A 27,764-nucleotide genomic window follows, 5' to 3' on the forward strand; every position below is an offset into this window, starting at 1 on the left:
GCCAGAAACCTCCTGGCATAGAGCTGGATATGTAAGCTCTTTGTCCTTCGTCTCTACTTTTCATTCCCTCCTCCTGCAGCTTATTCTCCCTCCTTCTTTTCATTTTCCAGCACATCTCTCTGTCTCTTTTCACTCATGTCCTTTAGAAAATCTGGTGATTTTTAAAAAATCCTGCACAACCAGGAGGGATACTAAGCCTTAAGGAATGCAAGGTAGGACATCATTGCATCGTAGGAAGGACATCATTGCATCGAAAAGATGAAACTTGCAGTTTCATCTTTTCGATGCGGAAAGAGTTTGCTGCAGCATGTTTATGCAAGGTCATGAAGTAGCATTTCAGTAAGTGATAGAAGGATAGAAGCTGCACTGGAGATTTTAGAAGACAATATGAAGCTGCATGCAAACAGAAAATGCAGAGGATAAATATTTAGGTGAAGGTGATTTCATGTGAAGTATGGCTATATTTCTGCATGAGGACACTGAAGATTTGAGGTGTGTCTTTTACAATTAAAAGCATAAAAAATAGTGTGTCTCTTTATGGACTGGCTTTTTGGAAAAGTCTCATTATCCACTTTTCTTCCAAGCCTCTCAACATGTTACACAACGAGGTGTTAATTTCCCCAAACAGGGCAGATTTCTGCATCACAGCCTCCTCTATGTGTGTGTGTGACCATGTATTTGTTACCTCGTGGGGAATTTCCCAGGAACATGCTATTTTGTGGGGGCTTATGGGTACATTTGGGGACCAGTCGACTGGCCCCTATGAGGAAAGGTCTCCTGTGAGGATGGGGGGTTAGTTTTAGTACTGAAGACTGAATGAAGTTAGGGCTAAGTTTAGCATTGGGTATCTTCTTATTAGAGTTGGAGTAAAGGTCTTGGTAAGGCCATAGAAATGAATGGAAGTCAATGCAAAGTCCTTGTAAGGATAGCAAGACTTAACGTGTGTTTGTGTATACGCGTGTGTTGTTGTGCCGTTTTACATCCCTTTACGTCACAGCTGCTGTGAGTCAGCTCCCGTCTTCGTTTCCTGAGTCACTTGTCCGACCGTTGCTTGGTTACTGCAGAGCAGTAAAAGTTTCCTATTGCGTATTTGTCTCTGCAGGTGGAAGACAGCGGATATTTATTCAGGAGTGAGAGACCGAATAATGGACCTGTAAGTGTTCATGAGTGCAGATCAGTGGCGGCTGGTGAAAAATATTTTTGGTGGGGCTGATATAGCCTAGTGTATGTCTCCAACTAATCCGGAATAAGAATTCAAATAAACAATTGGACAATACATACAATTTAACAGTAATGATTTAATTTACTATATAATAACAGTAACAGTGATGATTTGGGTCACTGTGACGGGGTTCTTTGGCCTCCAAGAATCCAGTCTCAGTCGGGTTACCGGTGTTGGTGATTTATTGAGCTCAAAAACTCCAAACTGGGTGCAAAAGAAACTAAACATACAAGATACTCTGGGCCTCAGCCTCCCTCCAGTTACCAGCAATGTAACAAAGAAACAGAAAACAAAAATTGCCGCTTTTCTTCCCACAGCCCTCATTAAATAGTTTAAGCCCCTCACATCAGGCTCTCTTATTTCTGATTTCTTCTCATTAATCAGTTTTGTCCATATATTACCTCCACAAACAATTGATGTAAAACAAAACAAATAATTTTTACAACTTAATTCTTTTACACAGATTCATTGACTTATTCAATTACACCAAACTGGGTTTGAACCCAGCAAAGACGCAGCCAGACTGAAGATGACAAGTCCCCATAGCATAAACATGTACACACACACACACACACACACACCCCCACACACACACACACACACACACACACACACACACACACACACACACACGGCTAACCCCACTGAAATATTAAGTGTGCACCCTCAATATGCCAGCAGGTAACCAGGAACAGCTTGTGTGTTTTAAGTTCATGGAGCTACTGATCTCAGCGCGAGTGTATTGGTCCTCACAAACACAGTATAACAGGAATGTGTGTGTGGCGCGCAAAGTTAGAGAGGTTGTTTTAAGCGACGAGGTGGATTCGTCACAGTCACAATAACCATGACATGAAATGTTCATATCCTACAACAGGGATGTTCTTCTGGCAAACGGGTAGATAAATAAGGATCTCACCGAATTTGGTGGAAGCTGCATCTCGTTCGTTACATTCGCCATCTTCCCTCTAATTGTCTGCACCTGCGCTTGGGTTCAGAAGCCTGTTAAAGCGCAGTATTTTCAGCGCCCCAATACCATAAAGTTCCGAGACGCTGATTGGCCATTAAATTCACCTAGCAATAGTACATGATTGACAGATTCTCTGCAAATGTGGGTCAGTCTGATCAGCGCCCCCAGAACAGAGTTGGTAGGAGTCTGTCTGTGGAAATCCACAAATGAATGACAGTAGATAGGGAAATGTAGTTTATATAATTTGTTTTGCTTATAGGTACACAGTCTAGAGAGTAAAACTGACATTTATGAGTTAATTTCAAAAAAAATATATTTTACGTTTCTCTCTTCTTATCAGGGAGGGCGGTGCCCCAGCGCCCCCTATGGGCCGGCCGCCACTGGTGCAGATGTGTTCAAAATGTGGCAACAACAGGCAAATCTGTATTTTAAACAAAAAGGGATATGTTGAATCAGAAATCCTTTTCACATGAAGCTGGTTTTTGCATTTTTTTTGATTACCATACTTTGTATATCCACCGGTCATACAGGCTTTATGGGTGTTTCTTCTTATCCCTTGTCTCCATGCATGCCCCAAACTCCTCTCTTTAACAACCGCAGTCCAGAAATCTGCATAGTTTAGGCCCCATTAGCACAGAGATAGAATGAGGGGAAACCACTAAGGCATTGAGTCATTTAAGCTGCACATCCAAACGGAGTTGAAGTTTCGGAAGACTTTATATTATAATTTTTTTAAAACCTGGTCCCAGAGCACAAAACTAAGATAATTCCGGTTTCATATTTCAATGTTTGCCTTTGAATATTTTTGTTGTTTTTTGTGTGTGTGTTTATTTGTAATAATGATAGTGAAGCTTAACATGCCTCTCTAAAATCCTGCCTCTTTATCTCCATTTCGTTTGGTTTCCATTACATGCGCTATCTTTGCTATAGACATTATATACATAGACGCCTTGTTGGATGGGCTCTGCCTATGCTGCGGATGAATCAGAGCGTCCGCCATGTTGAATGTGGCAAATCTGCTGTTACTAAGCCACTTAAACAGTATCAGAAGGACCTCAAAATATACTTTATATTCCTAATTTTTTTTTTTTTTTTGTAATATTACGTTTATTTTCGGATCACTTTGGCCTCATTCTCCTGACTTTATTTTCAAAAAGAATAAAAATGTTTTTCTCACAATATTGACACTTTTGTCTTTTTTTTTTTTTTTACTTTACTGCCCTAGGACTTTATTTTCTCATATTATTAATTTTATCTCTTTACCACCACCCCAAATAGTGTGTTCCTAATCTGTGTCTATACCAGATCTGAAAAGGTTCAGATGTGACATGGTTCTATGAAATAATCAAGACCAAAATGTTTTGATTTAACCAATTTTTATATTCATAACACATACATATACAGGCATACAGGTATCCATATTCATTCAATAAGAAAAGAAAACCCAAAGCAAAACGAAAACAGCATAAACTCAATGTGAATGTGATAAATATGATAAAGTGTATAACAGAGTTGCTGATTTAAATCCTCAGCACTGAGCTCCTCTTTATTACAGGAGTTATCCCCCCAGATAGATAGATGATTTATGACACTGAAAAATGAAAGTCAACTGGTGTTTTATAAATAAATGGCGCTATATAAATAAACTGAACTGAAATGTAATTGAAATTGAAATCAAAACTGGTCTTCAGGGAGTGGTAAAGGGCTCTGTCACTTACTACTGTTTTATCTAGACCAAGCCAGACCAACTCTGTTTCAAAAACTGTTACTGTTCTAAATCCTCTTTTTAAACTTGGATTAGAACTCTTTGAAGTAAAGTTTGTGTATTTTGCTAACTTTACTGAAGAAATCCATTAAAGTCTCTCTTTTATGGCTACGTTCTACCCCTTCTATTCATTCTAGCTAATCTGAATCGTTCCATTTGGAGAGTGAGATCATCTGTGGTAGCAGCACTAGACATCTTCCAGGCATGTGAGGAAAACTAGCAGCAGTTCAGCGGACAGGATGTATGTCAGTAGTCCGGCACGCGGATGACGTCATAGACATGCCGCTTTGTTTTTAAAAATATAAATATAAAAAATATAACCGCAGATGTCTGGGGGACAGTTATTGGCCTACATGTTATGAATGCTGGCGTACCATACAGAATAAATTATGAACAGTTTAGTTTTTGCCTTCAAGTCGTTGCCCATAGGAAGACGTTACTTGTATATAACAAAACCGAATATCCTCGGAAAAGCTCCAAATGACACAAAACTCATACGGGTGAGTAGAACATGATGTAATAACGTAAAATCAAGGTGAAAAAAACAGTGTTCCCCTTTAAATCCTCAGCACTGAGCTCTTCTTTATTAAAGGAGTTACTGAAAAATGAAACCATTTAAAGGCCTAATGCTGCCTTTTCAAGGAGGCAATCAGAGAATGCTTAACACCATGGATGTTTTTCATTTCACTGTTGAAAGCTGCTCATTCATTGTTGAAATCTGTATGCATTGAAACTTCATTTCGTTTTCACTCTGTGTGTACAAGATGACAATAAAGTTTGTCTAGTTTTTTCAATCATTGATAACATATATAACACTATTTTTTATATAACTAATTCAACAATAAACATATTTTATGTTTTTGTTCAGAATTAGGTTATTTTTCCAGACAATGAATGAAAAATATGAGATAAAATATTTTTAACATAACTAGATAGATAGATAGATAGATAGATAGATAGATAGATAGATAGATAGATAGATAGATAGATAGATAGATAGATAGATAGATAGATAGATAGATAGATAGATAGATAGATAGATAGTTGTAATAGATAACTGGATTGTTAGTTCATTTCCTCCATCTGTTTATCTCCACCCAGTTTTCATCTGCCCTCATCTAAACCACTTGTTCCAGCTGTTTATGCTGTTTCCAGTCATCAGTGCCAGATTATTCCAGCCGAGTGTGAGAGTTATCTAGCTTACCCTGTTGTGATTTTGTCTCTGATTTCCTGAGTTTTGGACAGTCACTGCGGCACCAAAGGGCTTGGAATATGTATTACCGCATCTTCTTTTACTTGTTGTGTTGCATGCAGACATGTATATCTTTGAAATGTATTTTTACAAAAGCAATGTTTGCTTAAATGACAGAAATAAAACTATAAAATAGCAAAAACGCTTAAAAATAATTGTCAGATTAATCCATAGAATAAAAACATACATGTAAATATTATTGTTTTCTTTTAGTCTCATGAATCATTGATGCAGGAAGGAAGATGGATGCTGGACGTCTTCAGAGCAGATATTAGAGTTTGAGGAGCACCATGAAGTGGGGACCAGCATCTGTATCCTTGATAGGAAGAAAGGTTCCACTCTAAACTCATGGAGCAGCACTGAGGCTGCATCAGATCGGCTAGCTTCATCTTGTTCATACTTTCGTCAACCATGTTGTCCTCAAAGGGCGCTAAGGCGAAAATCAGTGCCAGCATTTTTAGATCCTTTTATCAAAAACTTACCAAACCTGGACAACAGGAAAGGGTCTTTCTTACACAGGAGGGGCACTTTTGATTGGATACAAAAAATCTTGAATAAGGCGTCCCAATACCATACCATTGTGTTGGATACCTTTTCCCATTTCATCATTCTTTCTGATAGTTATACCATAACTGTAGATACATTTAGTGATATTTACTGCTCTCAGAATTTAACAACACTTATCAAATATAACGGAAGTTCTGGGAGTAATAATGAGATGTCTATTAGGAAGCACAGCAATGCCCAACGATATTTTAGTTTTATTTCAAGTTGTGAGGATGTTGACAGAAATCATATAATGGCATATAATCCAGAAAGTCATCAGAAATCCCTAAGAAATGAAGAACATCCACAAAGACCATGCAGAGGGAACAAGGCTGAGAAAATGAAGAAGAGCGTGTCATTTGAAGAGGATGTTGTGGTGCATCTGTTTGATCAGGTAAAAATTTAAAATCATTTTACTCCAAGATGAACAAGGATTAGATATGACTGTAAACACAAACACTTCTTTCTGTTATTGTTTAACTATTTATTTTATTCTAATCAGGATCATTCAATAACCAGTGTTTAGCTTCAACCATTTTATCTATTCAAAGCAAGAGAATGCTTAAAGGGTAAAGAAATACAGCAGTTTTATCCTTAAAAGACAGATTTAGTCCAACTATAGTTTTTTTGAGTCTTTCATTTTAAGAGATGCCCTCAACACACAGCTAAGGCCCTTTATAATATAAGATCAGATCAATCCTAGTTAATCCTGTTTGTATAAAACTAAAAGAAAGAAGAAAGAATTGTTATGCATGCTTTTTCAAGTTTTCATTTTATTGGACATCATAAAACTAACATTAATGATTCTGCTGCCCTCTGTACAGCCAGCTTTCCCCTAGACTTGTCTTGTCAGTACAGTCCAAAGAGCTGATCATGCGACACAGAACACAAACACAGGCATCAAATACAGCTTTCTTTCCTGTAAACAACATGTGAACAAGTTGATATAGTTTCAGTTTTCCATGCTGTCCAGATAAAACAATGTAGGGTACAAAAAACTGTAAAATTAAGATATAAGCAAAGGTGTTTGAATTTGTAAATGTAAATCAATAAATGAGAACTACATTTAAGATTTGTGTTTATTCTTTGTTTCAACTCATACATATGTGACATTAGATGTTTTCATCAGTAAGAATACAGGTTAAGAAGTTGCAAATAGAAGCAGTGGTAATTTCTCAAGAATACAAGTACAAATCACAAATTAATCAAGTATCTACACTGCCAGGCCAAAAACAAAGTTGCCACCTGGATTCAACTAAACAAATAGGTAGGAGCCTCCTATTAGATAATTACTGCATGGGCCATTATCTTTCAGCTGGCAACAAGTTATTTAACCCCAACTGGTGCAATGACTTGCTTCTCATTTCCTAAACAACCATGTTTAAAGACATCTCGTGGTCGTGGAAAAGCTGTTAGTCTGCTTGAGAAGGGTCAAATCATTGGCATGCATCAAGCAGAGAAAACATCTAAAGAGATTGCAGAAACTACTAAAATTGGGTTAAGAACTGTCAAACGCATTATTAAAAACTGGAAGGATAGTGGGGACCCATCATCTTCAAGGAAGAAATGTGGCCGGAAAAAAATCCTGAATGATCGTTATCGGCGATCACTTAAACGTGTGGTGAGATTAAATGGAAAAAAAACAACAGTAGAACTCAGGGCTATGTTTAATACTGAAAGTAAGAGCATTTCCACACGCACAATGTGAAGGGAACTCAAGGGATTGGAACTGAACAGCTGTGTAGCCGTAAGAAAACCACTAAGTCCAGAACTCAACCCCATTGAAAATCTTTGGGATGTGCTAGAGAGGGCTTTGTGCAGCGGTCAGACTCTACCATCATCACTGCAAGATCTTGGTCAAAAATTAATGCAACACTGGATGGAAATAAATCTTTTGACATTGCAGAAGCTTATCGAAACAATGCCGCATCGAATGCATGCCGCAATCAAAGCTAAAGGCGGTCCAACAAAGTATTAGAGTGAGTGAACTTTTTTTTGGTGGCGACTTTTTTTTGGTCAGGCAGTGTATAACCCCCAGTGAAGCTGTTAACCTCCTTACCAGTTGGTGGCGGTAATGTACCTGAAACGTTGTCCAAACCTTATATGTTACATATGTCATACATATGTCATCTTCTTACCCTTGTTCTCTTTAAAATATAGTATGCAAACAACTTTTTTATACTATTTGATATCGGCTATTACTCTCATCCACCAGAGAGTGCAACTGCTTTATCAAGGGTTATAGATTCATCACTATAATTTTTTTATCTGTGCATGTACATTTTTAATTTGTATTTATAGTTTTGCAGAACTGGAACTTTGGCCCAATACCAAAACACCCCCTACTTACATCCACTAGCCATTACTCACTACCACTAGCTCGCATGCACTACCAATACACCCTCAAATAAAAAAAAATAATCATAATCTTCCTTAGGAATTGGGACAGCCCTTGCTGCATCTTTGATGTTCTGGTACGTAAAAGACTGGGTGTTTAGGTATGTATGCACATACATAATATACGTACAACCATATGAGAGGAGACAAAGTTTTTTTTTTTCTTTCTGTTTTTCAAAGACAACATTGAAATTGTTAAAAGGTGATTAAGTTAAGCTCTCGCCGATTGACAGCTGGGGATAGGCAACAGCACCCCTAGTGACTCCAGCAGAGATAAGCGTGGTGGAAAATGGATGGACTGTTTCTTTACCCTACTTCCAGTGCAGATACCAACCAACTGATGCTTTCTCTCCCCCTCTCCAGGATTGTTTGCTTGGCAGGTTTTACTGATCTTCCACTGTACTCCTTATATCTCCCATACTTAGCCTTTAGAGGCTAGTTCCAGCCAGTCGTATCCTCTCTTAGCTCTGTCTCTCTGGCTGACCCCTCCAATGTACCCCTGTCCTACACACAGCTAGCCATAGACCCTCCAATTCCGCATTCTGTATGCCCGGCGGACTTATCCGATCTTCTGTCTATAGCTAGCCCCAGTAACCTCTTTCTGCTGTAGCCTTTCACACCAGCTGGAAGCCTCTTTCTGTTTCTGGTGCTCTCTCTGCTGGTGTTTTCATACTGATTTCTTTCTGCTCTTGTTTGAGCTCCAAAACACAGTCTCAGCTAACCTTTGTTTTCTGTGAGTATCAGGTGAACAAAGAACGCCGACACCCAGCCTTTATTTGGCTTTCAAAAAAATAACCCCAAAAAAACCGGAGTCGCTTCATAAATTCCCTGTCGATGTTTTCTATAAAACTGTCACTAGCCACTCAGAAATAAGTCAGCCTCTGAACATTTTCATTGTTAGGGTTAGATTCATACACTCTACCCCTTTTTATGTCCACTAGCCCCACATGCAGTGACTTGGGACACCACTACCCTCATGGGAGAACATAAAATTGAGGTAGGGATTAAAAGTAGGGCTAGTTGGTGTATTGGGATTGGGCCTTACTAACTTGTATTTGTAACTTCTAAACAGTTGACAGCATAGAACAATAACAAATGTTAAATTTAATTTATAGTTTATAGAGTTACATTTACAAATGTAAGATCAACACATACCGGTATATGTTTATTTGTAGTTGTCTTACCCTACAAAAACAGGCTATAAGGTTTGAAATATGCAACAAAGAATATGAACTTCTTTTTGGAGGTGACTATACCTCTTTTACAGACATTAGTTGATTTTAATTGGGGAGCCAGATGACATTTATTTGAAAATGGTGCTGATGGGGAAACATAGTCAAAGCCTGAGATCAGAGGGACAAATCAGATTTTTTTTTTTTTTTTTTTTAAATATAGACATGTCTATTTTGGAATGTCCCAAAATTCCAGTTTTTATAGTTTATTTTTAGTCTACGGTAATCTATTGACAGAAAACTGTTAATTCCTAGGAAGCACCTACTATGAAGCTGCATTCAGAAGCCTGCACATCTCTGCCATTCAATTGGTCCTTCAACCTACCTGATGCTGCGTCAGAAGACAATGGTGAGTCAAAATTCAAGTATTATTACAAAAATATATATGAAATGCAGGATTCTTGTCATGACAATGCACTTGAGAAGAATAAGTTTGTTCAATTCAAACACTAATGAAAGAGTATTTTTAAGAGCCTTTTCAGTTTAATAATAAACTCGCTATTAAAGGAAACAGCAGTTCCAAAAAAAGAAGAAAAAAAAAGGAACTGGGACCTGAGAGGCTACAATATTAAATATTTGCTAATTAAGTGTTTTCAGGAAAGCCAGTGCTAGCTCACACTAAGAAATGACAAAGGCAACATAGCAAAGGAATATGACAACTCATTGTCGCTAATATTGACAGCTGTCAAGATTATGATTAACATCTGATGGCATCTTCTCTGCAATCAAAACTGTGAAGAAAGATTCCAGAGATTAGGTTGACTCTTAGACTCCAGTAGGTGAGGAATGTGTTCCGTTGTTTGTCTCATATGGAGGAGGGCGGACAGGGTTACCCAGAATGTGGTTGCTTGTAGGTGAACGGAGAAAGACTGACTGCCACTCAGATTTCCTGCGGTACTTGAACGGACTGTTGTGCAGATGAATCCCTTGCTCAGTGTGAAGCTCAAATGTTTCCTCGGGGAAAAGTGGATCCAAACCTCCGGTTTGATTCCTCAGCTCAGTTTGAAGCTCAGTTGATCCTTCCAGGGAGAGAAGGTCAGAAAAATCCAGTTTGCAGGAGGACTTCCTGCCGAGAGGCAAAGCCAAAAAACAATGTTAAGCCTCAGGTTGACAAAAAACTCAGTTTGGCTAGAGTACCCAAAACCGGCAAACACTCTGGCGTCGAGGTAGTGGCAGTCAGCAGCTTAAGAGCACTCCGTTAACGAGGTAACCCTCTGCAGGTGTGTGAGGAGGAGAATCAGAACCAGGCGCCGCCTGGTGGAGGAAGACAAACACACAAAAACACAGATCACACAGACTGAAGTCCTGGCAAAGAGAGAAGACAGGAGTTAGCAATTCCACTTGTTTAGAATGCCGTGAATAAGGTTACATATTCTTTTTATGTAACCTATGAGGAACATTTAGACAACTTCAGCAGGTGCAATGGAGTCAAGCATTTCATCCATAAAATTCTGTTGATGGTCAGCACAATCAGAAAAAGCTTTATTGCAGCAGCAATTGCCACAGTGGGTAAATTTGCATGGTGGGCAAAAGTCTCAACCACTTCTCTGAATAAAAAAATAAAATAAACAAAAGTTCAGATTTTCCAACTCTTCTTTGCAATTCCTGCTTAGCTGTATTCAACAAAAATGTACCTTTCAGCTGACCAGAATTCTGTCTTTTGCCTCGCCCCTCCCTCTACATGGGGATAACGTGTCAATTGTTTACTCTGTTTTGGATAGACCGCACCATTACATAGGCGAGGAATTTGTTTTGGTGACAAGGTACTAAGCACAGACAGGATAGTACAAAAGACTGGTTTCTAGCCTCATAATGCTGACTATTTCTGCCCTTATGTCAATAATTACCAGTTCATGAATTTGTAAAGCCGGGCATACACTGTAGGATATTTTCAACCATTGTAATTAGCTACAGCTAAAACCACAGTGTTTAAAACTTCACAGCAAACGATAGTGCTGGACGATGTGAAAAAAATCACATATAACAATATGGACTATTTTATATCACAAAGATGATATATATCGTAATATGCCCCAACTAAGTACGTTTTCAGCTAATCTGAAACCTAAATATGAAAAAACAATATAATTGCTTACTTATCTGAACTTTATTTTGAAGAGATATTTACAGAGCTGTCACAAATAAGAAAAATAAATTGTAGTGCCACAATATATACATCAGATGACAACAGAAGAGACGGATTTAGTAATACTGTAGCCTTAAAAATTTTTTCAAAATCCTACAGGTACGTAAATTAAATTACCGAAATAAATAAATCAAGGTGCACTAGTGACTGAAGTGTTTGTGATCAGTATAATGTAGCTCGGGTCAAGTACTTTGAAAAGGTCTGGGAAGCTCTACTTCTCAGTTTCGGATGAAAATCAGGCCTTTACTCGGGTAATGCACGATGGCAACTGTGATTTCTTTATGGCGCTGAGAAGTTGTCTCATATGGGGTGCATCATTCATTATAACAATTCTGTTATCTTTGGCGGGCTATGGTTTTTATCTTTAGAACTTCCTCCCGCTGTTTCACAACTTGCTTTACCTCGCAATTTTTGGATCTTTATGTATTCCTTGTCATGGTTCTTCTTTAGTTGGTAGAAGAGGTTTGTTGTGTTGCTGATGGTGAGGGAACACTTGTAGCATAGTTTTCACATAACCATTGTCATCTCCTTGTCTGACCTCTTAAACCCAAAATGTAACCAAATTACAGACGTACTCCCTCTTTTTGGTAAAAGTGCCTTAGCTTAGGCTGCCTGTGAAGCTGTCTCTGATTGTTGCAACCACAGGTTTAAGACTTCAGCCTCCTGCACCTCTATCTCTCAGCTCTCATTAGTTAAGTAACGTTAAGCATGTTGCAAACTGATGTCTGTGTCAAAACCGTACAGCAGCATCATATTACAAAACCACAGGGCGGTGCTTCATGTGGATTAAAAAAAATCTGGTTTATCACTTATATAAGCTGTGTGTAGGCTACGTGACTACAATAATAGGTTCATCGTAGTATTCCGCGGGAAATATTTGCTTGAATACGAGATGAGATGGTGTTAGAAACGATAGTAAAAGATTAGCACTATAGACACTTTTCTGTCGCCCATATGATATGTATCGTCCTATGACCTAGCCCTAGCTGATGATTTATATTCTTCAAATGTACAATGCAGTGATGAAATCTAACTGCTCCCACTGTAAGTCCAAAGACCCTACCTTGGACTCAATGGCAAGAGATGGAACTGGTCGGACTCTAGAAGAAGAAGAATTTCCTTGTTAGCACATGCGGCTTGTAGACGCTCATTTCAAACATCTTCGATTTTTTCTCCCAACCTTATGATTCCTGACCGTAAGTTGGTCGTTAGGGGCTAATTAGGTCTCACAGAACAAATATTTATAACACAAACTAGATTAAAGTTCCTTGTCCATGAGTCAATAGGAAAATATTTTAGAAATACATTGAATTCAAATTGCTTTGGTAGGTTTTTTTGAAGTTCTTGTTTATAAACAACATGCAAATTTTAAAAATAGGGAAACAATAATATACAGATACGTATGCCAGATTTCTTTCACAATAGGAATTAACAGAATATTTCCTCTTGCGTATCAGGTTTATAACGTATCACATAAACCTCTACTAGAGTTAAGAATTAAAAACAGAAATGTATAAAATAGTAACCCCAGTTTTTCTGGAACAGAAGAAGGAGACTTAGTTTACTAAAGTGTGTAGTTGCAATCCAACATATCAGATTTGGAGATTATAAAAGCTGTTTAAATGAGTAACTGAAAAGGAGGATCGGTAATGCTTTGATGAAAATAGAATAGAAACCTTTTAAATTCATCAACAGGACAAAAATATATGTAGAACAAAGACTGAGGTGCAAGCAGTATGACACAATACATCTGGGAGCGATGACCTCAGGTAATGACGCAGAGAGGAAAAATTGTAAAGGAACCAGGTGAACTAATCAGATGAGATACAGAACAGCGTAGGCATTGTCGAAGCAGGGAGGCTAAGTGAGGCACCTAAGTAACAAAGGTAAGCTTTAAGGTAAAAAAAAAAAGCTACAGATACTAACTGTGGATGTTTTTTTCTCTTCAGGCTTGCAGTGGGAAGATGACTTCGCAGCTTTGGAGTGCAGTGGAACATCTGCCACAAATGGCTGGACAACTCAGCCCAGGGCAGAGGGTCGCTCTCTCCCCCAAATGAGCCTTTTCCTCACCTATTTCACAGAGTCAGACCTTAACCTGTGACATAAAACGTGAGTGATACATATCATAACTCATGTTATGTCCCTCTATCCTCATGGGGACATTCCATTCATTTCCCATTTGTTTCCTAACTCAGACCCTTACCCTAACCCTATTCAGTACCAACACATAGCTAACCGTAAACCTAACCCAACCCCGACTCAAGGAGTTAACTTTTCCCATTCAAAACCAACTGCTTGGTCTTTACAAGTACCTCCAAGTCCCCACCTTGGGAATTTACCCTAATCTGTTTATATATTGAAAATATAATCTTGCGACTTCACACTTGCAATCTAATGCAGAGTGTTTCTACAGCTCAATCATTTCAATTCAGTTCAGTTTATTTATATAGCACCAATTCCCAACACATGTCATCTCAAGGCTCTTTACAGTTCACCAGATCATACAGTCAAATTGATTTAAAGTTTTCTACATAAGGAAAACCAGTTGATTGCATCAATTCATTGACTCGAGGGCAATCCCTCACACTAAGCATGCTTGTAGCGACAGTGGTGAGGAAAAACTCCCTTTTAAAGGGGAACACTGTTTTTTTTTACATTTGGCCCTTGATTTTACATTATTACATCATGTTCTACTCATCCATATTAGTTTTGTGTCATTTGGAGCCGTTCTGAAGATATTCCGTTAGGTTATATCCAAGTAAGTCTTCCTATGGGCAACAACTTAAGGGCACAAACTAAACTGTTCATAATTTATTCTTTATGGTACGCCAGCATTCAGAACATGTAGGCGAATCACTGTCCCCCAGACATCCGCGGTTATATTTTTTATATTTATATCTTTTATAAACAAAGCCTTGCGTGTATGACGTTTGGCAGTGACTCCAGGATGGAGTCACAGCCAAACAGGAAGAGATGAGGTTAGAGATTGAACCAACAGATTCTACGGAGAGGGAGAATAGAGATAGAATGAAGCAGAATGATGAAAAGGGGTCCCTATGTCCTCCAGCAGTCTAAGCCTATAGCAGCATAACTATAGAGATAGCTCAGGATAACCTGAGCCACTCTAACTAGAAGCTTTATCAAAAAAGGAAAGTTTTAAGCCTAGCCTTAAAAGTAGACAGGGTGTCTGCCTCACGGACTAAAACTGGTAGTTGGTTCCACAGGAGAGGAGCCTGATAACTAAAAGATCTGCCTCCCCTTCTACTGTTAGAAATTCTAGGAACAACTAGTAAACCTGCAGATTGAGAGCGAAGTGCTCTGTTAGGAACATGAGGAACAATCAGATCTCTGATATCAGATGGAGCTTGGCCATTTAAGGCTTTATGTGTGAGAAGGAGGATTTTAAATTCTATTCTGGATTTAACAGGAAGCCAATGAAGAGAAGCCAGGATAGGAGAGATATGATCTCTCTTTTTCATTTTCATCAGAACTCTGGCTGCAGCATTTTGGATCAGCTGAAGGCTTTTAACTACAGTTTGTGGACTTCCTGATAGTAAAGAATTACAATAGTCCAGCCTTGAAGTAACAAATGCATGGACTAGTTTCTCAGCATCACCCCTGGACAGGAGATTTCTCATTTTTGCAATATTCTGCAGATGAAAGAAGGAAATCCTAAAAACCTCTCTGATGTATAATTTAAATGACAGGTCCTGATCAAAAACAACACCAAGATTTTAATACTTTATTATCTGATATCAGTTTAATCCCATCCAAATGAAGTGACTGACTAATCAGCTTCTTTGTCAAAGACTCTGGTCCAAAGACTATAACTTCTGTTTTGTCTGTAATCAGGAGCAGAAAGTTAAGAGTCATCCACATTAGCCTCAGCCTTTAGGCTTGTTGATCTGGTTAGAAAATATTAAATAGGGAAGATAACCCACACATACAGTCTGACCTCTGCTGTGTTTGATGACTTAGTGGGCAAAGCAGCCTCTCTATCCAGACATCTCCCTTAAGCCGAAGGCCATCCAATTGTCACCATGGCCTAATGTGACATCCACTGCTGTTTTTCTTTCAGATGGCCAGCCTTGGCCTAATGGAAAAACTGAGTAATCATCCAGATCTCTGTTCCTTTACCTGCAGCTCCTCCTCCCCTCCCTCCCATTTGATGAGTCAGGGATTTCAACAGCTGTTTTCCCCCTCTTTGTTCCAAACCATGACATCACAGCCACGTAGAGCTGCTGCGCAGTGCATTTAGCTTTCTCTGCTGTAATGAGGACAAGAGCAGGAGGCGTTCACTAGGATGTAGTTGCATAACAGATCTGGTGTCTTTCCAGCTCCTAATTACACTTTGAAGTCAATGCTGTATCGAACACACAATCTGTTTCCAAATGAATGTCAAGCCAGTCGTATAAACAGTTTGTTTAAGCATAAAAATGTCATGCCTGTGAAAGCCTGATAGCTTGCCTCATCGCCGAAGTGCGTTCTTCAGCTCAGAATTTATCAGCTGCTGCGGGAAAACAAACAGTGTAGGCCTCAAAGCCGATGCAAGCAGAAACTAAGCCAACTAAAACAGCAACAGTGTTTCCACTGTCCAGTGTTGGTGAGGTTTGGTTGATTAGATACAGCGTCCTTGAAGAGCGAAGGAAAACCGTTAGCACCCCTCAGCAATCTGTAGGAAATAAACCTATTTCCACATTTCATCATAGCAAGAAATATGAATCTCACGAATGTTTCAAAACACAAACTCAAAATGATTCCAGTTTTAATATCGGAAAACAGTTTCTACGGATCTCTCCAACTTTATTGTGTAAACAGATGTCTGTTCCCACAATCTGAGCAGTCCTTGTGCACATACCAGCACCCCCCTTAGCCAGCCCACACTCATACACATGTTCAAAGTTTGTTCAAGGGCCAAAAGCCAAAAGCTGCTATTTGTTTCTGAGATGGGAGAGCCACAGCTGTTATCTCACATATGCAGCCATAATGTACTAATGATGTTAACCTCCATTCATAAAATACACACATGAAATTACTTTACACCTTTGGTAGTTTCCAGCTTTCCTAAACATTCATAGATTTTAAAACTTGGAAGTCATTTTTGCCCCTTTTTGTTTTAAAAAAAATCTCTACATGACATTTATCATAATATTATTCCAAAAATAACTTTGCACAAAGATTTATTATGAGTCTAATTTCCTTATGGCCTTTTCATTTATAGTTTTAGTTGTTATTTTGACAGGTTGGATCAATCTAAACTACATTTAGACTTAGACAGATTTTATTTTGTAATTTGTTTTATTATTTTATTTAGTACAACTCTCTAGACTGTTTAATTTTTTAAAGTGCAACCTTGATAAAGGCAAGCAGCAGTGATGAAAACACTGTGAACACTACATCTACACACAGGGCCTGATTGTGAAATATTCCAAATACTGGGGATTTAATTGCATTTGCAATTTTATTTTTAAAAGATGGAAAAAGTAGGCGTGTTGAGGCATTCTAGAAGGATCGGGGTTGAGTCAAGATGTGCTAACTGGTTGGGTTCTACCCCATAAAATGAGCAATTTGAATGTTTTACAGGAATATTAAGAGTGGCCCTAAAAGAATGATGAGGTTCAAAGTCATGCATTTGGAGATAATAATGATCATTATAAAAAAGAATGTAATAATAACACTCAGAGTGCAGCTTGCATAGGTAACCTTTCTCAAAGTAAAGCATAAATAAAACTTAAAGACGATTTGAATAACCAGGATTCGTCCAGAGTTATGTTTTAAATGGAGGGAGGAAAAACAGCATTGTGGGGATGAGCAACACGTCCCCCATTATCTCTTTGCATGTTTTTAGATTTTTTATTTCTTAGTAACATGCCACTATATTAAAGTTCAGCCTTTTTTTGTTTACGCTTTGGTTTCATTTTTCTGCCACGCTGCTGAATTAATTATTGACATGATTTTACTTTTGCTATTTCTTATGGTTTGAATATGTTTCAATGCACACAGAATAACCCTCCATCCATCTTCTGCCATCGTGGCAATAATAGCTTTGCGTATGGTGTTTTAATTTGGAGATCCTCTACGGTTTGGTCGATAGAATATCATCTGCATTTTTATGAACACAGAAACGTAAAAAAAAGGTTTGCATACGCTTTCTGCTGAACCGCAAACTCAAATCACCTTGCACCTTCTTTGAATATCTGCTCTGGGAGTACAAACAGGTTTGAACCTTTTTTAATACATGCAAACCTTCTGATGACGAGGTCTGTAATGGTTGTAATGTATACATATACTGCTTGTTTTATTTAGAATCTTACTGAGTGGATTTGAACTTGATTACTATTTGGCTTCTATTAAAAAGCTTGGCTAACTTTTCTGGACAAAAAGGGTAAAATTGGTGGGATAGACTCAGTAAAAACTTTTATACTTTTGCAAAATTCTATGTACACACCAATACTGCTTGCAGAAGGTCACTATGGGTCTCTGGGAGCCAAAAATGGAGCTAAGTGGAATATCCCTATGGCGTTGGCTGAACAACTGGCCGCATTTCTCTTTTCTTAATTTGTACTTTGCTAGCAGCCTCAACTTTTAGTGCTTCTACTTTCAGTAAAGCATTCACAGCCGGTGTTATGCTTTAAACCCTCAGATTTAGAACAGAAATGCTTCCTGTAGGCCATAGATAAGGCCACTACTCACAGTCTTCCTCCAGACCGTAATCATTACCCTCTCTTGTTAGGTCAGAATGTTCTTTATCCACCACAGGCCTGTCATCATCCAGACATGTTTGTATTTAAATCAGTCTGATGTCCAAAAAAAAAACAAAAAAACATTTCAGACTCTACTTGTGTTCAAAGACTTTAGACTGTAGATTTTTCATGTTATTCGATTAGGTATTAGATTAACTCTTTTAAATAACTTTGCTTCATATCGGAACAAGGTATTGTAATTGCCTTCTTTAAACTAGCTCACCGTTAAGCTTGTTGAACTTAGACACTTTCAGCTTCTCTGAATAAGAGCCCTTCCTCATTAACTCACTTATACTCTGGGAAATACATGAGAATTACATTTTTTATATAGGAAAAATAGCTAAAACTTCAAAAACAAAGGCTTTCTCATATTGTTTCTCCTTAATGAGTCTGTAAACAGCAGATGGGATGAATGCTGAGTAGAAAACCCTTTCAGTACATTAAACAGAAAGCTTTACATTTTTTGCATTTATCTAAATCTTTGCTTTTTTGACTTTTAAAACCATTAAAAAATGTAATCTCTGCTAAAAAAAAAATGACAATTGCTCATTTAATAAAAAAAGCTGATTTGCATGTTTGAATTTCTAATCTGCTGTAAGCTTTATGGAGAATCTAGATAATGAGCAGTTCTTGGGAAATTGTTTAGTTATTTTTAGCAGAGAGATTTGAGAATGAAAGACTTGATAAAGACTTTGAGACTTATTTGTAGGTTTGCATGGTTTGCCAGCAGTGTTGTCTTGGAACAAGAAGGTTTCGAGTTTGAATCCCAACCTGGGATTTACATATCTCAGAATCTTTTCTCCATGCATGCATGAGTTTTTCATGGCCTGATTAACTTCACAATAGAGTCCTGCAAAATGACTGTTTAAGAATTAAGAGGCTTTACAAAGTTTTCTAATGATACTGCCACCTTTAGCCAAAACAAAGCACTGCAGCACTCTTCTGCTTGTACTTGTTGGTCAAGCTTGTACTTAAAGGTATTGTGGAGGATTTTAACAAATTTTTTTGAAAATCCCACCCTTTCCACTTAAAAGAAATGGGCCTGAACAATCCTGTACCCGCTCCTGAGAGAGAATGCCTATTAAATGCATGCGAGAGCATGCACGAGGAGAAATGGGCTTGTGCACGCTCTCGCACGAGTTTAATGTTTAAAATCTGCTGTTCTCATAGCTCATATAAGCTTACTGTGCCTCAATGTCCACCCTAACCCCTAAATCCCTCAATCACTATACAGAGCAGGGACTATATTGTGGACTTTACAGCAAACTCCCTTATCTGACCGTTCAGACAGATGATCACTGCTTTTTATGTTGATGGTCATGTAACTCCTCCTCCACTGCGCAGGGCCTGCTCCATCTTTGTTATTAGTCGCTGCTGTTGGGAAGCGGCAGCCTATGGCTGCAGTGGGCGTCTGTGACAGCAAATCCCATAATGCTTTGCGAGGAGAGCTCTCCGCGCAAAGCATACCGGGATACATCTGCCTCTTCTGAGGCCTTTCTTTTCTTCTCATGCACTTCATAGACACTTTTTCTCTTATGACCCTCGGCCATTTTCAAAGAACCTCGGTGAGAAAGGTGAGCTTCAGTGACTTGCTGAAACCGTAGCTCACCACAGATATACGACTGAAAATGCACATGTGCAGAAAAATATAGCTAACAGCATGAGCACGTAGGACGGCCTTACGTAAACATATCACCAGGATGATTGACAGTTAGGAAGGCCACTTGTTTAAAAGGTCTACCCAGAAATAAAAGATCGTCCTCTATACCTTTAACAAGGTTTTTTTTTTTTTTTACTGGAGTTGCCATTGGTGCTGATCTCTTTTGCATATCCACAAAATCCCTCTTGAATATAACACTTTGACTGATTGCTTGGTCAGACCCCTTTAATATGGATGTGCAAGACGTCACATCCCCCGACCAGTGCAGGAACTTCCAACCCAAATAAATTCAGGAAAGTAGGCTACAGGCTTATAGATGCATCGGCGCTAAGCCACTGAGGTGTCAGTTTGCTCTATTTTTAGGCTGTTTTGAAGATATTTTTTCTGTAAAAACTTACATAATGTCTGTTTAAGGTCTCTAAGATGCCCTTAGATACCAATACATGTGCGCATGCTTGTTTTCCTGTGTATTTCTGTGTTGCCCTGCATTGATTAACTTGTAAACATCTTTGGTATCGCATCCATCCTACAAAGCATCTTCTGAGCAATCATCTCTATAAAGTTTGGATGTCTGCAATTTTTTATTTCCTCTCATCCCTTCTACAGACTCTTCAAAATCACTCCCCAGAGCTCCAGTGACTCTTCCTATACTCCAAATTCAGTGTAACCATGGCCGATGTTACTCCCAGCAGAGACGCTGCAGTCTCTGCACCTGATCTTTCTATTCAAACTTCTTTTAAATGTTACTACATTGTAATATGGTTACAGCTAATCTGGAGCCCGTAGCGTTTGTTTTCTGCCTTTAAAATGTTGTGTTTGATGGGTGGATCCGTCTAAGACAACGCAAAGACACTCTGTAGGCACACAGGGTGGGGTCTTAGTAATCAGAAGGTGCCCTGCCTTAAAGTAAAGTTGAATTGCTTTTAAAGTATTCTCCAAACAGTAAACTTAGGGTGCTGAATGTTGCTTAACTGTTATTCTTTCCTATTTTGCAATAATATTTTACTTTTGCAAAGGTTTATTTTTTGCAATTTCCCTTTGTTTTTGTCCTGTTTTAATGCAGAGTTTACACTGTTGCTGATGCCACCATACATCCACACTGCAGGACATTGTTTAAATACACACTCAGCGTCACTTGCAGAACTGATAGGGTGATTTTTTTTTGCTGGGTTTTATCTGCACAAAAGGGAAGAGGTAATAATCCTAACTGCCAACAGCAGCCAGCAGGTGACACAGATAATGCTGGATTGACTCAGAAAACACATCTCTGAGTGGAAGGGAGTCAGATTAGGGATTACTTAAAATAGGTAATTGTTTGAATATTTTACCACTTGATGCAATTTGTTTGCTCAGACTTCTGGTAGTACTAAGAATATACATCAGTTAACATTACAGCAAAATCTTTGGGAAGGCAACAGTAGTTTAAATAAGACCTTCCTTAGGGCTGGCAGGTGTAGCCTAGAAGACTGTATTCAAATGAGACCGTGGTGAAGAGGTTAACCACAATGGAAATTATGTTAACTGCTCGGCCCAACTAGCCTCTCTGCTGCTGAAAAGCTGAGCTGAGCTCTGCTCCAGGAGGTTCTCCTCTACAGCTGCATGTTTTAAAGCAAAGTAGGTTGATTTCTGAAGTAATCAACCTACTTTGATTACAATAATATACATGTTCATGCCTCTAAGCCTCGACAGACAATATAATGTTTTCTCTTTTGAGTATTTCTCTTTGTATTTCTTTTTGTCTTTTTCTGCTCTTTATGCTCATTTTTTAATCAAGTTTCTCCTTCATGTGTGATTAATTCAATTCAATTCAGTTTATTTCTATAGCGCCAAATTCACAACACATGTCATCTCAAGGCACTTTACAGTTAAACCAGATCATACAGTCAAAATGATTCAAAGTTTTCTATCTAAGGAAAACCAGTTGATTGCATTGACTCATTGACTCAAATACAATCCCTCACACTAAGCATGCTTGTAGCGACAGTGGAGAGGAAAAACTCCCTTTGAACAGGAAGAAACCTCCAGCAGAACCAGGCTCAGTGTGAGCGGCCATCTGCTGAGGCCGACTGCGGTGCTACAGCAGAACAGTAGATCTGATCACAATCATTGCGTTTGCCTTTATTGGTTTCACTTTCATCATCCACCACAGTATCCACCATGGCTTGGTGTCTAAACCGATTATAAATCAATGACATATAAATCAATTTAACTGTGTCAAAGGTCGCCCTTACATTGAGGTATGAACTCCTGCATGACAAGGTCTCTGTTCCTGCACCTCCTGGGATGTCGGATGTTAAAATACAGAAAATGGAATTTTTCTGAGGTTCTGAAGAGGAAATGAATGAGCTCCTTTTTTCATCCAGCTGTGCTTTCATGGGCAGCGGGTTACACATGTTATTGGAGTGAATATAAATACAGTGAGCAGCAGTTTTACAGGCGTGTAATAATGTAAGTGATGCTGTGTCATCGCTGTGCAGCAGCAGCAGCAGCAGGCTGCCTGGTTTTAGCAGCCTGGAGTCGCTCTCTGATTGGCTGAGCAGAGCAACGTGTACCTCAGTCACTAACAGGTAGCAGCGCACATGTGGCAGTTTATCTCCGCGCGCGGTGACGCTCCGCGGCTCCTTCACTGACTTTCTGCTGCTGGTTTTTATGCCAGGAGTCCTTCTCCAAAGACGCAGAGCGGTAAGACCCTCAGTCCCTCTGATTTTCTGGCTTTCTGGTTTCCTGCTGGCAGTAGGAGCCTTTCTGAGCTGCAGCTCCGCTCTACCATTAGATGTTCCAACTGTCTGAGGTTAGGCAAATAAGGAGCTGCACAGAGCTGGAACATAGCTGGGCTAACTTGTTTATTATTATTGTGCGCTTTTTTCCTCCTAAAACGCCGCTTCTGCTCCAACATTCTGTCGGGCCTATAGGAGAATTTTCTCTCTGGACCTTTTCCACTGTTTGTTTTAACGTTTACTGAAACTTTTAGGGGTTCAGGATAAAAACAGACTGCTTAAAGTTTCAAATAATCTAGACGTTTGAATTTATCTTTGTTCTTTTAGTAAATAATTAATAGAGTTGTGGTATCTGTTCATTTTGTTGAGCAGTTTTTTTGTTTTGTTTTTTTACATATATACATCTGTAAGTATGGAGTGAAATTTGTTCCATTATTGTAACACGTTTTGTAAATGGAACCCCGCCCCCCCAAAAAAGAAAGTAGATGCAAGCTAGAAATTAAAATATGAAAAACTTCTTAATCAATAAAATTATTCTTGTTCTTTGGTTTTTAAAATAATATTTTTCAAATACTTTTTTTTTTCTGTTACAAATTTAAAATGTTTACATTTTATGTTTCCAAACATTTTTGTTCTCCAGACTGAGTTTCACAAAGTTCAGACTTTTGAAATTAATTTTTACGGATCAGATTATCTGCACTTATGTGGGCGGGGTTTCCTCCTGAGTCAGGAATAAAGACGCATTTCTATTGGTCTGTATCGAAGCCAGTATCAATTTTGTACTGTACTGGTCAAGGAGAGGTGTTTGTATCTGGCTTAAAGTGTTAAGAATCCAATTCATAAAACTCAATTTGAAAAAATAAAGTCTGTATGATTACAATTAAAAAATTTAAGTTTGGAAAAATAAAAGATTTGTGAAAAAAAGTTTTTTTGAAAAAAAATCTAAACATTTCGATTAAGAAGTCTTTCAAAGTTTTATCTCTCCATTGCAAATGTGCTCTGTGTTTGTAACAAAAATGGAACAAAATTCACTCCGTATATGAGCCCCAACAGTTGATTGAGATATTTTCAGTATTGCAGATACATCATCAGTAAAATATCAAATTATATCATCTGTTAAAAAATATGGCTACCTTCTTTTTTAATGCTTTCTGAGTTTTAAGAGGGCAAACCCTGCAAAATGTGTTCATAAGCAACATAAAAACATATTCTTATCTGTTTAAAAAAACTGGGTTTTGAATCTAAATTTATTAAACCAAACTGGTTGTAAATGCAAATTTAAATATTTTTTTTCTCTTTGTGTGGAAAAAGCTTCTGTTGGGGTAGTCGGACCAGCAGGGGTCCTAAGCAACCAACAGCTCTTTGTTACCTTAGTGCTGGCGACTCGCTCTATTTTTGTGAGCACAACCTTGAAAGTGACATTATCTGAGAAGTGATGGGATAAAAGGTGCAACATCATGGAGTTTTCACACCGTCAGATCAGATGCAGGAGCCTGCAGCCGTTTTAAGCTACACATTGGTTGAAAGATGTGGGGATCCATTAATCAAACAGTTAGTGGCACCTGCTGATAATCTATGAAAAATTCACCAAGGGGAGCCAAAAGTCTAGAAACAGAAGCCAGAAACACATTTCATGAGTTTGAGTTAGATATGTTGCTAACATACAACATGAAATAGACTTTGAATTAAAATAACTGAAGACAAACTTTAAAAGCCTGGTTCAAGTAGCAAGTTACCTGTTTTGATATGACAAATTACTCTTTTAACAAATCATAATTAATTCTTGTTTTCAAGTAAATGTGTAGCTCTCCAAGTCACTGATTCACTGACACTGCATTTTAACAACTCTTAGAAATATTAAGAATTAATCAAGAAAACATGTATTATAGGATATATGGTGGAGCTTTAGAGTTTTTGTGTTTTTCTGTTATGCTTAGAAATATTCCTATAAAAATCCCTCAGCTTGTATGGTTCTGCTGCTCAAGACTTTTTAGAGGGAAATAGTGTGATCAATAGAAATTATAAATCCAGGAATAGATTTAGGATAGAATTCAACTTTTTATTGTCATTTCACTGTCACAAGAACAAAGCAATGAAATTCACTCTCTACCTTTAGCCCATCCCTTTGGAGAGCAGTGGGCTGCCATTGTGCGGCGCCCGGGTACCAGTGTGGGGTTAAGGGTCTTGCTCAGGGACCCAGAGTGGCAGTCAGTGGGAGTGGGGCTCGAACTCAGAACCTCAGGATTCCAAGCTCTATGCTGTAACAACATGGCCGCCACTCCCCCAGTTAGATTGTAATTTATTTTATTAGTGTTAAAAGAAACAGGTATAAAATGATTTCACAAATAAAAAAAAATTATAAATGATTAAAAATATATAATAAATAGTAAAAAAACGGATGAATATTTATACAAAATATGTTAAAATTACAGAATGTTAATGGTTGTAATTAGTCTGAAACTAAAAATATATTTTGAAGATTTGTATAAAAAAATCTTACAATCTGAATTTTGAATTAAAGAGTTCTGCCTTCAGAGCATCAGCAACCATCCTTTGGTGTTTTTACTAATGAGAACCATTGAGCTGATGTCATAATTTGTCCTTTTTTCCATATTAAATAAATTCACTTCTTCTCTTCTCTTCCTGATTGTGCTTTGGGATTTTTTCTAGTTGGGAGACACTTTTCATTGGAGGCTAAGAGGTTAAAGGAAGCAGCAGGATGAAGTCCAAAGGAAAGGCTGTGAGAAGCTCCAGGAGGCCCTGGTCTGATCCTGAGCCAGAGAACGAACCCGACACAGAGCCCGGCTCCAGTGAGCAGGAAGGATCAGAGGCTTCAGTTCGGATCGGCGGCTCCTGGAAAGGCTCTCTGAGGAGCGGCGACGGGAGGCGCCGTCAGGGAGGAGGAGGAACGGGTGGAGGAGGCGGGCGGCGGCGCAGGATGTACGGCACCAGCACCAAGGAGCGCAGCATCCGAAGGCTGGAGAGCAACGAGCGGGAGAGGCAGCGAATGCACAAACTGAACAACGCCTTTCAGGCCCTGCGGGAAGCCATCCCACACGTGAAGATGGACAAGAAGCTGTCCAAGATCGAGACTCTTACTCTGGCTAAGAACTACATCAAAGCTTTGACCACCATCATCCTGGACATGTCGGGGGCCTGCCTGCCCACTGAGGGGGGGCCCTCAGATGCCCGGCTGCTGCAGTGCTACCAGCAGCACCTGGAGGAGGAGGGGGAGGATGGCCTCACCCAGTACCTCACCCACATGAAGAGCTTTGGCCAGGAAAGCTAACAGACTGGAACTGTGGAACGGTTTAGGGACCAAGACACACCCGCTCAATGGCCGTCCTCCTTAGAACTGACTGCTACCCTCAGTGCCTACAAATGTTTTTATACCTCAACAACTTTTCCAGATTTCTCACCTTAAAACCAAACATTTATTTCATTGGGATCTTATTTGACAGACAATCGCAAAGCAGTGTACAGTTTTAAGAGAGAAATTAAACATGGTTTCCAAGAGTTTTTGAAAGTAAAGAACTACAAATATGGTGCATTTATTTCTGCCCCCTTTATTCTGATACCCCGAAATAAAACTTACATTTATTTAGAAATTTCAGCCATTGGAGAATCTTGATGAACAATTCTAACTAGGAACTCCGCAGACAGATTAGGAAAACATTCTGTGGATAATTTAGAGCAAGGTGATTTAATTAAAAAACACCCGAAGCTTTAACCATCCTATCAGGCTCTATGAGGCAATAAACAAACATTCAAAGAATCAGGCACAAATACATCAAGAAAAAAAAAAGCTATTGGTGAAAGAAAATCCATTAGAAACCCTGTTTACAAACTGTCACAAGAAGTACGAGACAAAGCAAACGTGGAGGAAGGTTGTCAAAATAACCGCACCCTAAACAGTCCGTCCTCCATTTAAAACCTTGAGGTGGTGCTATGATACAGTGGAAGGGATTTTCTTAGCTAGAGACAAGACAATATAGTATATTTGATGGGGATGCATGGATCTAAACTGCAAAACAGACTAGTGAGGAGGTTAACCATCAGAGAAGACGGTGACTCCAAACATCCAGACCTACACTAGAACGGTTTAAAGCATTGATTACAGGGAGGAGTCAAAGTCCAGCTCTGATCCAAATGTGCAGTTTATGACAAAATTTAAAAAAAGATTTTCACAGATCTGAGGTAATTTGCAAAGAAAACTGTCTTCTTTTGTAAACTGTTTAAGACAGGATATCTTGAAAGACTGTAGTTGCACCGAAACATGGTTGTAGAAAATGATCCCATTCTTATGTATAATATCATTGTAACTTTGTATTGTCTGTCACATTATTCTGAAGTTGTTGGAGGGATGAGAATATTTTTGAGATGCGCTGTAACCCCATAAAACATGCTTGAACATAATGAGCTGGTTGTCTAGAACATGTCGACCTGTAAAAGCATAGACTGCAGCGAACAGTGCTGAATGTGAAATGCTTGATGAGCAGAAGGACTCTCCCTTTTTCAAACTTTCTTTGCAGCTCAAAGGAACTTCTTCTCTTTTGTTGCTATCTTGCGATCTGTGTGCGTGCTTGTTCGTTTAGAAACTTGCTGAGTGTAAGCTCTGGTCATAACGGTCATATTCAGGAAGGATGGAGGAGGACAAGCAGCAGGTTTGAATATTGCAGCGTTGTTGCAAGAGACCTCATGTGACCCATGATAATCAATTACGATAAAGCTGAAAGGAATTTGCATCTTTTCCTGCAGCATTAGCGGCATTAGCTGTTTGGCTAGTGTCAACTCTTAAGTGTGTGTTGTTTTGGGTTTTTTTTTCTCCTGCATTTTAACTCATTCCCGGGTTTAAAAAAAAAAATGTGAAAAGATTGTTTGAGTAGTAGCTATAAAAATAAAACCTTTTATTTATTGACACCGACTTTTATTTTGGAGAATGCACAACTGGATCATGTTACACAATATGATTACTATTTACAGATAATGCTGCCTTTCAGCACACGATCAACATTTAAAGACGCTGCAGCAGTCACACAGTGAATTGTTATGCAACCATTTTATAAGTTAATGTTCGTCTCATCAAACTCCTTAGCAACAGGAACAATCACTTCTAT

At 38.7% G+C, this 27,764-nt stretch overlaps 1 protein-coding gene across 4 annotated transcripts; it reads left to right on the forward strand.

The window, feature by feature from the left end:
- Nucleotides 1-27,565, forward strand: bhlha15 (basic helix-loop-helix family, member a15). 4 transcript variants are annotated; one of them, XM_038299701.1, is made up of 6 exons: nt 49-212; nt 1,103-1,153; nt 5,441-6,146; nt 9,637-9,730; nt 13,477-13,636; nt 25,318-27,565. In XM_038299701.1, exon 6 carries the CDS (start codon nt 25,367-25,369, stop codon nt 25,934-25,936), a length of 570 nt encoding a protein of 189 aa, XP_038155629.1. In that variant the 5' UTR covers nt 49-212; nt 1,103-1,153; nt 5,441-6,146; nt 9,637-9,730; nt 13,477-13,636; nt 25,318-25,366; the 3' UTR covers nt 25,937-27,565. The 4 variants fall into 4 exon arrangements, with proteins under 4 accessions (XP_038155627.1, XP_038155629.1, XP_038155630.1 ...); XM_038299699.1 differs by lacking the exon at nt 25,318-27,565 and having other exon boundaries at nt 1-212; nt 13,477-13,633; XM_038299702.1 differs by lacking the exon at nt 1,103-1,153.
- Nucleotides 27,566-27,764: the final 199 nt, after the last annotated feature.

The sequence above is a fragment of the Cyprinodon tularosa genome, unplaced genomic scaffold (assembly GCF_016077235.1).
Source record: "Cyprinodon tularosa strain WSP-4 unplaced genomic scaffold, ASM1607723v1 ctg433, whole genome shotgun sequence".
Taxonomy (NCBI): Eukaryota; Metazoa; Chordata; class Actinopteri; order Cyprinodontiformes; family Cyprinodontidae; genus Cyprinodon; species Cyprinodon tularosa.